At 50.1% G+C, this 11,635-nt stretch overlaps 3 protein-coding genes across 5 annotated transcripts; 1 reads left to right on the forward strand and 2 right to left on the reverse strand.

Moving 5' to 3' along the window:
• Positions 1 to 547: 547 nt before the first annotated feature.
• On the reverse strand, positions 548 to 1,455 carry FOXG_18192 (uncharacterized protein). 2 transcript variants are annotated; one of them, XM_018398243.1, is made up of 2 exons: positions 1,381 to 1,455; positions 548 to 1,139 (listed from the first exon to the last, which is right to left on the reverse strand). In XM_018398243.1, exon 2 carries the CDS (start codon positions 1,111 to 1,113, stop codon positions 784 to 786), a length of 330 nt encoding a protein of 109 aa, XP_018234828.1. In that variant the 5' UTR covers positions 1,114 to 1,139; positions 1,381 to 1,455; the 3' UTR covers positions 548 to 783. The 2 variants fall into 2 exon arrangements, with proteins under 2 accessions (XP_018234828.1, XP_018234827.1); XM_018398242.1 differs by having other exon boundaries at positions 720 to 1,209; positions 1,381 to 1,449.
• A 425-nt stretch (positions 1,456 to 1,880) lies between these two features.
• Positions 1,881 to 3,555, forward strand: FOXG_01816 (uncharacterized protein; the record flags this gene model as incomplete). Of its 2 annotated transcripts, XM_018378844.1 has the most annotated exons (6): positions 2,214 to 2,324; positions 2,394 to 2,453; positions 2,505 to 2,638; positions 2,692 to 2,848; positions 2,912 to 2,987; positions 3,044 to 3,219. In XM_018378844.1, the coding sequence occupies exons 2-6, from the start codon at positions 2,394 to 2,396 to the stop codon at positions 3,217 to 3,219; spliced, it is 603 nt and encodes a 200-aa protein (XP_018234830.1). In that variant the 5' UTR covers positions 2,214 to 2,324. The 2 variants fall into 2 exon arrangements, with proteins under 2 accessions (XP_018234829.1, XP_018234830.1); XM_018378843.1 differs by having other exon boundaries at positions 1,881 to 2,453; positions 3,044 to 3,555.
• Positions 3,391 to 8,612, reverse strand: FOXG_01817 (uncharacterized protein). The gene is made up of 2 exons (XM_018378845.1): positions 5,770 to 8,612; positions 3,391 to 5,723 (listed from the first exon to the last, which is right to left on the reverse strand). Exons 1-2 carry the CDS (start codon positions 8,414 to 8,416, stop codon positions 3,739 to 3,741), a joined length of 4,632 nt encoding a protein of 1,543 aa, XP_018234831.1. The 5' UTR covers positions 8,417 to 8,612; the 3' UTR covers positions 3,391 to 3,738.
• Between the last annotated feature and the right edge of the window lie 3,023 nt (positions 8,613 to 11,635).

An 11,635-nucleotide genomic window follows, 5' to 3' on the forward strand; every position in this document is an offset into this window, starting at 1 on the left:
TGGAAGGCAGCTTACGTCGGAACCTTCAACTTTCGCGCGATTGCTGTTGCTTTTGCAGTTGAAGGCGTGGCAACTCCGGAGCCTCCCTTTTGGCCGATGACCGTTCATCACTTGGCGGCAACTTTGACAGATCACAACTACTCTGTCCAGCTGCTGAGACACGCTGTGGAGTTGCACCCTTCACATAATGAAGCCCCCGGAGGACTGGAGAGGTACTCGGTTCTTCATTTTGCCATCCAGGCTTACAACTTCAGGGCCTTAAGATACCTCCTGGAGTCTGGCGTCGGGCTTGGACGATATATGGTCGATGCCCTTGGTAACAACCCACTCCACTGTGTATTTCGGCTTGCCTTGGAATCAGCGAACAAAGCGTCATCGAGATTAGCCTGTAGAAAAATGGTCGACGATCTTATGGACAACCACGGGTTTCACCACCGCATGGTCCGAACTTGCTACCCATACGAGTCACCAATCCTGATTGTTGCTCAATCTGCTCGTATAGATTGGAGCGGTAGGCATCACATGATCAAGTATCTACTTGGAAAATGCCTGAAAAGCGAAATGGATATGAGGTTTCACCGGAACTATAACCCTGCACTTCACCGAAACATTCTCAACGTCCCTGACGCATGTGGAAATACTGCACTGGCATTCATTGCCCAAGCCATCGTAGTACACAGAGGTAACGAGGGCCTCGAAGCCGTGTTCAGAAATATGATCCGGCACGGAGCTCAAATCAACCTGGACATCAACCCCCGATATAGACCCCGCAGGTACGCCCACTCAATCAAGTACATTGTCCAATTCGCCGAGGGATGCACCAAGTTCAAGAAGCTGGTCGACAGACTCGGTGGCCGTCTTCACCAGGCTGAAGTTGATGATACTGCTATTGGGTACGATGGCGTCGAACATCGAGATCATGAGCCACACGTACGCTCGCTTCCTCCACAGCATCTCTTTGCCCAAGAGCACCCCTGAAATCAGTATCCGATACTGATCAATTCGCAAAACCAGAGCGGGAGGCCGAAGCTTGGTAGATTGCTTCCTGGTGGAGAATTGGTGCTTAAGGCTGATAACCTTCGGAAACCTCCCGCGAGACATTTGAGAAACCATACCTCGATTTTTACCGACGAGAAACTCTGTACACTGCATTTAACCTCATCATTTTTTGGGCGCAAGATATCAGCATACAAAGCATATTAGAGATACCTGAGACGGCTGTCATCAGACAAAACGGGCATGAGGCCGAGAAGGAGTTAGCAAGTCCGGTGCAGCATTCCCACACGATATCGCAATGCAAAGATTTGGTTGTATGAGAATTGTAATCCGGGGACATGTACAATAATTGCTCGCTAGAGAAGAAAATAGAAGAAAACCCACCAATGATTGCTTGTTTCTAGCTATGAGAGAGCCCAAGTGATATTGTAGATAACCTTGACCCATCTAGCCAACCTCTTTACGTCTTGGATGAAAGCTAGACCATGGGGATAGATAAGTAGGTGACCAACAAGTGCATATTTCGAGCACTACGATATCGGACTTCCTAATCAAGCATCAACATGAAAGATCTACACATCTTATTTGAGTCTAGTCGAAGCAGTACACAAGTCATGAGACACATTGCCTAGAACAGCAAGTCCTCTAAAGATAACAGCCTCGGAATGAAGATCAAAGTCTGGGTGAGGAAGATGTAGATGCACTTTTTTGCCTGTGTTATACATATTGCTATGGCTGGCTTCTTCTCTTCATCTTCTTCCTCTCTCTCCCTCTCCCCCCTTGCATTCCATTTCAGTATAAGCAACATTTGACACCACAAACGCCACAAACACCACAAACAAAACCCCACGAAGACCTATCTACAGAGTAAATAAGACCCCTGTCAAATCTCGGACGCACACTTCCCCAAAAGGCAGGTTGCCCATCTTCCCATCCCCACACTCTTATTCTCCATCCAGAAACACCCCATGTCGATCAACCGGCACTACCTTATCAGCGTGGCGGCGTCTCAGCCTTTGACTGGACCCTGCACTTTATAACCCGGCACTGAATAGACGCTCGATATCCCGATAGTCATCTGCTCGCCTATCACGATGCCTCGTGCCTGAGAGATCTACGGACTTGAAACCCATATACGTGCGTCGGTGAGGATGTCTGGACAGAGGACAGCTTATTGTGCGCCGGATGTATGTCCAATAAGGAAGGAGCATGAATTCTGTGGTTTTATGTAGATGCTTGGTCTTGGATGGAGATGGTGATGTGATTAGAGGGATGCCGAGATGGTATCTTGGCTTGAGTGATATAAAGACGCTTGTGTAGCGTCCAAGGTATGCAGTACTCTTCACCTCTCTCTTCATCCCTCTCGAAGTCTCCTGTCCTCAATTTGGCATCTCAAGATGAAGTTCTCTATCGCGCTTCTCGTTCCTGTTGCTGGCGTCCTCGCCGCACCTACACCTGTATGGCACTCTTGACCACACTTCTCATGATACCATCTCTGACATATCTAGCCCGGAATTCCCAGTGACTCTACTGCTCGTTCACTTCTGAGCGGTCTCACTGTTGCCGCTTCCACCAATACAGGCACCTATGACAGAGACCTCTTCCCTCACTGGGAGACCTATGAGGGTGCTTGCAACACTCGGTGATTACACCCATATCAGGAGACATGCGTCTAGATACTAATAAGCCTGTTAGTGAATACGTCTTGAAGAGAGATGGAACAAACGTCGTCACCAACTCGGCCTGTGCTGCTACTTCCGGCACTTGGAAGTCTCCCTATGACGGAGCCACCTGGACACAGGCCAGCGATATCGACATTGACCACATGGTTCCTCTGAAGAACGCTTGGATCGTAAGTCCCCTCTTCAACATCTGACCTCTCACGTCTGGGGAGACACCAGCTGACACATCTTAGTCTGGAGCTGCTTCGTGGACTACCGCCAAGCGTACTCAGTTCGCCAATGATGTTACACGACCCCAGCTGTGGGCAGGCAAGTTAACCCAATGCCTTGCGTATCAAGAACAATAAGCTAACATCATCATGAAGTTACCGACAATGTCAACCAGGCAAAGAGCGACAAGTCCCCTGATTCTTGGAAGCCTCCTCTGACCAGCTTCTACTGCACCTATGCCAAGAGCTGGATCCAGGTCAAGAGCTACTGGCAGTTGACTATTACCAGCGCCGAGAAGACCGCTCTCGGTTCCATGCTTGACTACTGTTAAGTCTAGATGGCTTCGAAAGTGGTTCATCGGGAGTATTATACATATTGAATCAGGTGCCTTCAAAAGCTCATTGACTGGCAACGTTAAATATACCACGAGCCGCGATATTCTGCAGCTTCAAATCTTACAATAAAAGTCTCGAGGTCAAGTTGAAAAAAGCTTCACGTGAACTATGCAAAGATACTGTCCAAAACATTCAATCTTCATATTCAGTGATATATTCATATATCGTCCCAATATCATTACAAAGAAGAGTATTAATTTTATACGCATCCAAATACCAAGGCGTTAATAACGCCCTGTCTTCTCCACCATCAGCCCAACGCTCTCTCTTTTGTATACACCGTAGAATTATTCGTGAACCGCAACATCTGGGGGGTATCAGGGCTGTTTGATTGCCCATGAGCGAGAAAAAAAAAAGTAGCAAAATGAAAATGTCAACGCCAACTCCAAATATGCAGCAAACGTCAAAAACTGATGCGTCTGTATGTATGTATGCTTGTTCGTACATAGACCGTTTCAAGGTCTCAATGTTACATCTCCTTCATCGTCGCTGCTGACGTCCATGTCACCTTCGCTGAGTTCACCTCGCGCAGCTCTTTGCGCCAAGTCCCTCTCGTGGTAGATTTCTTGCTTCCTCGAATCAGCTTGTCTAAGACAGTCGACGTATGTCGTGAACTTGACGATTTCGCGTAGTAGGTACGCGCTCTTGCGCTCCCAGTTGGCCATGGCCTTCACAGCGTTGCTACCTCTAGGGGTAAAAGCCAGAAGCATGGGGCTGCGGAGTCGGTTATGTGTCTGTAGTTCTGCCTCGATCCCTTTGACATAGGTGTCCAGAGTCTGGAGCTGCTCCGCTTCAGGCTGATTGCTGGGCCGCATGCTTTGGGTGGGTGGTGCCCATTCGGCAATGTGAATCCGATCGCCTGGTAGCTTACCACGTCCACTGTTGTTGGTGAAAGCACCCGCAACGTGATCAAAGCTTGATCCTCGGAAGCTACCACTGTTAACACTTGACCTCCGGCCATGTGCTGCGCTGCTTCCGGGGCGCGATGTCTTGCCAGTCGTAGTCTCGTTGATGGCTGATACCAAAGCGTTGTTGACAATGGCCTCACTCCATCCATACTCGATGTTACTTATACCACCAGTCAATGGATGGGTACTCAAACGAGCGCTCCAGTAGTTGGCTGTAGTAACGAATTCCTTGCAAATCTCGGGTGTGCCGACTTGGAATAGGTGAACAGCACCGTTAGGAAGGCTCAGCGCCCATACATGTGGGCGGGCCCGAGAGTAACCTGGCGGTGGAAGCGCAGATGCAAGAGTCTGTCGTAGGTTATAGCAGCCCAGATTCGTTGCGTTATCTTGCCAATTGCCACCGCCGACAATAGCAGGGGCACCGCCAGCGTTTCTGCCGCGGTTTCTCGAACGGACAGATTTGTTAGGCTGGAATGAGAACAGATTCAGCTGTCCCTTTTGAATGACAGCAAAGACTTCGGACCAATTTCTGGCCTTGGCCTTCTTATCCACGCCATCCAGGTGGTGCTTGTGAGTGACCATTCCTTCCTTGACCCATGGGGGTCCAGCAAGTTCAAGAGACTCGTCTTCAAGGAGTTGAGTTGCCGGAATCTCAGAACTCATGATGGATGGGGCACCGTCCCCGTACATTTCTTCATCTCGAATGATGGCTTGACTCAGTGCGTTTGCAAACCCGATCGATTGCTGATAGTCACCTCGAGGGAGGTGAGAGCCAAAGGAGTCTTGTGAAACAGATGTTTGGGTCCTTCCAAGAGAGTGGCGGCTCCATGTGGCAGAGGACGGTGTAGGACTCCACAGTGAATTGCCATCGTCGAAACTTGTACGGCTCGAAGAAAAGCCGTTGCGGCTCATGCCAGCGCGAGATCGACTCTTGGATGTCCACCTTGCTGTATTGGCTCGACCGTTCTCATTGATTCGGCCGCGAACAGATAGCTGGCTCTCCGAGGGAGCCTTACTAAGGACACTAGGAGTTCTCTTTAGCATCCCCATTACAGAAAGTCCTCCACTGTGGGAAGGCTGTAGGCTGGCGTTCTTCTCAGATTCAGCGCCAAACAAGGGCAGCCTTTCATCTCTGATAGAGGTATAGATTCCCTTTAGGACAGTCTCTATCTGTTCCTCCCAGGCCTTTCTCGTGCCATTAAAACGGGACTTGACCAAGGGACCGCAGTCTTCAATACCCTCACCAGGTAGAGTACCCGAGTCCGCACGAGCCGGGGGTCTGAAGGAGTTTCTGAAAGAACGTCGGTCCTGCTCAGAAGGCGGGTCCTGGTTCTCACCAGCCGCAAGGCCATTCTTGTCTGGAAGAATGCTTGGGCGGTGGAAAGCATCAGGGGCGGATTCATCGACAGCCTGCAAGATGGTCGTCATGGTGTTCTTGATAAACTGACTGCGGGTCATTTTCGACTCAATATCAGCCAAGTGCAGGTCAGTATTGAGCAACATAATTGAGTAGCAAATGGTGTGAATCACATCTATCACAGTTAGTTTAGTAAATCATCGGGCAGCTCATGTGCTTACCAGTTGCCTTGAACCCATGGTTAGGATTGCAGTCACACCATCTTTTAGAAAAGGCTACCAGGATGCGATCAACTTGCTGAGTCTCGGCCCGAAAAACCAATCGTCCGCAAACTTGTCTCAGTGCTTGAACAATGCTCTGATTAGTAAAGTCGTACAGCTCCATGTAAGCTTGAAGTGTACGTTGTCTGATCGGGCCCTCTTCACCCATCCACGAGGCAGCCTTCTCCTTCTGGATGAAGTCCTCATTACCATCGTAGATCTTTTGTGCCTTCTGACGATCATCTTCGGTCGGGTCCCCGATGACAAACTCAGGCTCATCAATACCCTTGTTTTTAATCGAATCGAAAGTGCCAAGTACTTTGGGACTAGGGTCTGCCGAGCTTTCGATCCTCACGCTAGGAGGAGCACTGAGAGCAGACTTATAATCTGTACCAGTTGAAGCTGATCCTGGACTAGAGGCTCGAGCTCCTTCGATCGGCAGTGCCAGGTTGGAGCGGTCTGGCTCATCCTCGGAATCGGACTGCTGTGGGCGATGGGAAGGCTTCCTGGACCCAACATGGTCTTTGCCAGGTCGAGGAATGTCTCTTGCTGGAGTGTTATCGGGCTGCTTGGACTTAGTTTGGGATACGCTATCAGGCTTTCGGTTCGAAAATCCACGTTCATCCTCATTATCACTAGCCCCATCAAGGTTAAGGAATGAGTTATTTCGCGACTCGATCGCTTTGGTAGGTCTTTCAGGTGGAGGGCGGGAGGGTGTACTGTTGTTATTTCGCTTGTTGAGCTGCTCATCAGACTCTGAACGGACTGTTCTGATCCTAGCATTGGGGCTTGGCGAATAGTCAGGCGAGAACTCTCGCTGATATCCTTCTCTTTCTGCAGCCCTGTCGTCTCGTTCCGGTGTCATGTTGGAAATATCGGCCAGTGGAGACGGTCCTTGAGAAGCAGAAGTTCCCGGAGCACTCTGACCAGACCTGAGATACGGGTTCATAACCTTGCGTAAACTGCTGACGGGGCTTGGCTGCGGTGGATAGTTGCCATCTCTATCCTGAGGAGCCAGGTTAGGCGCAGCTGTAGGGACGGGAGCTGCAGGCATTGGAGGCAGAGGAGGAGTATCTTCAGTAACGGACTTCTTCCGCCGACGGAAGAACGAGGATGGTTTCTTTTGTAGTACGGGGTGATGAGAATGTGATGAAGATGTATCGCGGGATGGTGGTGCCGATGCACTACCAGCCATCTTGTCGGCAGAAGGATTCGATTGTGGTGCCGGAGGGTTTGTCGTTTCGTTGTTATGTGAGTTGTTGCGGGACGATCCAAACACTCTCCTGAAAAAGCCTGGACGCTCCTTGACGGGTGCAGGTGCATGTGTTGCAGGCGTTGGGCCGCTGTGCACGGTCGGGTCCTTTGATTTACCATAGCCAACATTGGGTGCAGGCGCCGAATCAAGGTCCAGGGCTGGCACAGCAGGTGTAGGCTCCCGAGATGTGGCAGGCTTGCGTCCCGACACGCTCTTCAAAGAGCGACTGCTGCGTTTATGATCGAGTGTCGGGGGCTCGAGAGGTGGAGGTGGCATTGGTGGTGGGATAGACGAGGGCATTGCCGACATCGCAGGGATCGACGGCTCCCGTCGTGGACCACCCGGGACGGTAGGGGTCGGGGCTGCATCGTATTCGTCGTCGATGTAACTATTCGGGAATTCGACTCGAAAGGGAGACGGTTCAACAACTGGAGGCTGTGCTGCTTGGTGTTGAGGTCCATAGTCAAAACTTGCAGATCTTCCAAACCCGCGTCCATATCGTTGACTTCCAAGCACTTGAACATAACCAGCGTCAACACTAGCTGTGCTGCTGCTCTTGCTGCCCGGTTTGCCCCCTCTCGAATGCATGGCTCTCGATGAGCCTGCTCTGTGGCCTTCGCGAACGCTATTGAGGCGCGGGAAACTTGATTGGAAATTGGAGCTACTATTGCTCCGTCGACCGCGACTCGATATACGACTGGAATCGTCTGCTCCTTCAAGGTCCGAGCTATAAGAGTATTGGTGTCCGTTGGATCGGGGGGGGCCTGCGACAGAATTGGAGGCTACCCAACTTCTAGTCTGCTCGGCGGCGCCAAACTGGGGCGAGGTCTCGTCGAAGGTATGTGTACGGGATGCAGGTGTGGATGATGGGCCGTACTTGTCGCTCAACTGTGCCATGGAGAATTGGTCGAGAGACATAAGCATATTAGCCACGAGGGAGTCTCGGGTGACGTTGCGAGGAGACAACGATAGATCGTGGGAGTCGCGCTGGGTGGATGGAGGTAGACGGTCGGCCATATCGTCCTCGACGGGAGTGGGATTCTCTAGAAAGGACTCATGCGCGTGAGTATTGGAGGCGGGTAACCTGGTAGGCGCCCGATTGTTGCTGCTACTGTTGTTGTCGGAATTCGTATTGGCTAGAGACCTTGACTTAGACTTGGACTTAGACTGGGACACGCGGTATTCTGAATCCTGAGGAGGCGGCGTCCGTGGGTGCGGAATGGCGTCCCTTTCCCTCGACAACGGCGAGGCAAGGGATGAAGTGTTTGTGTTGATATTCAGGTCGGTATGAGGCCGACGTCGAGTCTTGCGACGAGCATTGTCGTTGGAGGATGAAGTTGAGTTCGACGGCATCTTGACTCGATGGGGGCCGGGCAGAGAAAAGGGCTTTTTTGTCTGGCTGCTCAGCTCCCTTGGCTCGTACTCTCACCTGCAACCTGCAGAGCTAAATCTCCTCTCACCAAACCAACCCAAGCCAATCTGAGTAGAGGTAGGCTAGCTGAGTTAGCAAGAGAAGCCGGCTTCCGCATGGGTCGCAAAAATAAAAATAAAAAAGCCACGCGCGAACGATTGGGCCAGTTGGCGGTTGGCTTTGACGGACAACGGGGGCCCAGGAATTGTGACGTGCAAAGTTGGCTGATGCTAAGTATTTCGACTCTCGACGGCGCCGCGAGGAATTTCAATCTAGCAGCACCAACCAGTTTCATGATACAACTGTTGGTAGGTACCGAATGTGTAAATGTACCTGCGTCTTGACCATCAAAACAACCATCCCAGTCGAGCTTCGGCGATAGATCTAGGGTCTTATTCGCTGCAAATTTGTTCTTTTGGTTGCCAGTCCAGGGGGAGAAGTGCCTGTAAAGAGGGGCGACAAGGGTCTTTGATGCAGGGGGAAAGATGGGGTGTTAATTAATAGCAGTTGAACTCATGAACGCCAGGAAGTACCCGGTACGGACTAAAATGAGAGCAATTGAAGACTGAGGAATGCTCATGAAACGTTCAGAGGAATGGGGGATATGCACATGAACGTATCCGTCCAAGGTTACACAGTGTCCTAGAACTCAATATCCAATCGACGAACTTGTTTTAATCTTTAGGCGCCGTTCAAGTGCGTGCCCGTATGTTTGCGTGGTACCAGTGCAGTTGAATGGAAGTTGTAGAAGCACATCCATCACACTAATAAAAGGCATCGGGATTGGATGCCAGGTATTTGGATGTCAGTGGATATCATCACCACAACCACCTGAAAATGAATCTACTAAAGCAACCAGCAGGGCACGATGCTGCAGAACGTTCAGTAATATGCATCTGCAGTTCCAGATGAAGAGCATGTAAATTCATCAATCCCTGCTTCACCTAAAAACGCCAACCCGAGAATGTCCCATCACTCCATATGAATGATGATGTGCGCTAATTCCCGCCGACCTAAACTTGAATGAACGTAATTCAAATAAACCAAACCTTGTTAGGCCTTCAAACAATGTCAATCGTGGAGACAGAATCAAAAGGTTCCAGCCTTGCCGCTCCCGAGTCAGTAGGCAAACTCTAATACTCAACGGATACAAAGTCAAATTGATCTACTATGGTACAAGATATGGTAGCCATTAAGTTACCAATAGCCACTGGGTACTCCAGCTAGAGAGTGCATATGAGTCCTTGGGCTTCAGCCTTCTATCTTCTGGAACCTTTTTCTGGAGCTGTCAAGAAGACTGTCCCAGCGGGCTGGGCGTTGAGGCGAGCCCAAGGACCCTTGACAAGACAAGGAAGCCCCTTTTTCTCTCATTACTGTTCCCCGAATGCGCGTGAGCATCTTCATCTGCCGCGGCGCCGTTCCTCTTCGGTGGGATTACTCGAGTGGGCACGAAAGGGGCAAAAGAACAGGGATTCTGAGGAACATCGTTCCAGATCAGAATCAGAAGCAATGGAACACGGTTAACCCCTTGCGAAGCCATGTGGCCAGACTAAGCTTAGAAGAGAGCCTTGGTTGCATTCAACTCGTATGTATGTATGTATGTATGTATGTGTATTTTTCGTCTGGGTGGCTGTAACGAAGCCAAATCTCCTACTGGAGCAAAAGACGTGCTGAGCTAGCTAGGTACAGGATACCCCGCTTCCTTCACCATCCAGCATACCAATGGCACAAAAGGTGCTGTATTTCTCAAGCCCGTCACCCGTCAGCGGGTTCGAGGGCAATCTATTGTCGAACTTTTTCCACCGACCAGAATTCTCTCGCGCATCACTACATCTGCTGACGCAGTCCACAATCTCCAGTAACCAAGTTGTAGCTCGTAGTCGACTGTCGCGGCGGCAGGGAAAAACCTCGGGAAGGGATCAGAGGCCGACGGTGCGGCTTGCCTTTAAAGGAGAAAAACCCATCGCAATCGGCGTCGTTGATCGGAAGGATGTCGCTACGAATGCCCGGGGCATCGCCCTCCGATATCTAAGGCGTTCTGGTTCTGAGGTGCCGCCATTAGATCCGACAAAGGTGTTGTCAGAGAAGGCGAACTCTCCAAAATTCCTTCTCTGAAAACTGCTGTTAGGGAGCCGATAGCGTCCCCGCAGTTTTTGTGTGGTCGCGTGGCCTGCAGAAAATCCCGCTCCTAGCACCGCACTAACAGTGCGTGCCAAGAAAGAATTTTTACAGGAGAGAGTTGTTGCATTCAACTCACAACGTCTGTGTCTGTGCTCACGGGTAGGCTCCTCTCCGAGGTAGTGAATTATCGTTATTGAGTTGGTCTCGGTAAGATGGTACATAATTAACTCAAGATGTTTGTAAACAATGAACCTAGCAGCAGTTACTCTCGGATCTCTTCCGTGAACGACCTTTTCGTGGAACTGTGACATACCATCATTTGCAAACACGCGCCACAAACTGAACAGAACCACCAAACCATGCATGCATGGCCAAGATGGCGCTCATTGTCTTGCAGAAGCTGAAACAAAAAGCCAAAGCGTACATAGATAGATAGACCGCCGAGTATCACGATCATCTCGAACATTTTCCAGGAACAGATAGTTAACTCCGATAGACTGGATATCGACATTGGTTCTCTCTCGGAGTGGACATGTTTCATCATCGGTTTGTTGCAGCTGCAAGGTACATGAGACATTGGGTGGATAAGATGCGCTTGGTACTATTCACTATCTGTTAGCAAGTTGTATGTGGAATTGATCAATCATTTTTCTGCAACATTACTCATACGCATAGAGTCTAGTATTTTGTCCATTTCTCATCATGTCGTTTTACTACTATAGCAAGTAGCAGCTAGACTGTTGCTATGGTTAATCCAATCGATACCCACTGAATGCTTGGAGTTCTCCCTGACCCTGCGTTATTGGTTACATTGTCATCGTCGCATAATAGCGAGTTCCATATGAATTCCATGACTCAGACCTAGAGATTGGTAGAAGACATGTTATACCAATGTGCCGTGATCGTGATAGCTTCATGTTTTCAAACTGAACGGCATGTAGAGAACCGAAGTGCGTATACCCGGTAATTGTACCAGCTAAGGTCAGCGCTGCCAACCCCGCACAGCCAGGGACAGTTAAGCTTAGTCCAGAGCTTCTAGC

Source organism: Fusarium oxysporum, chromosome 5 (assembly GCF_000149955.1).
Source record: "Fusarium oxysporum f. sp. lycopersici 4287 chromosome 5, whole genome shotgun sequence".
In the NCBI taxonomy this organism is placed as follows: Eukaryota; Fungi; Ascomycota; class Sordariomycetes; order Hypocreales; family Nectriaceae; genus Fusarium; species Fusarium oxysporum.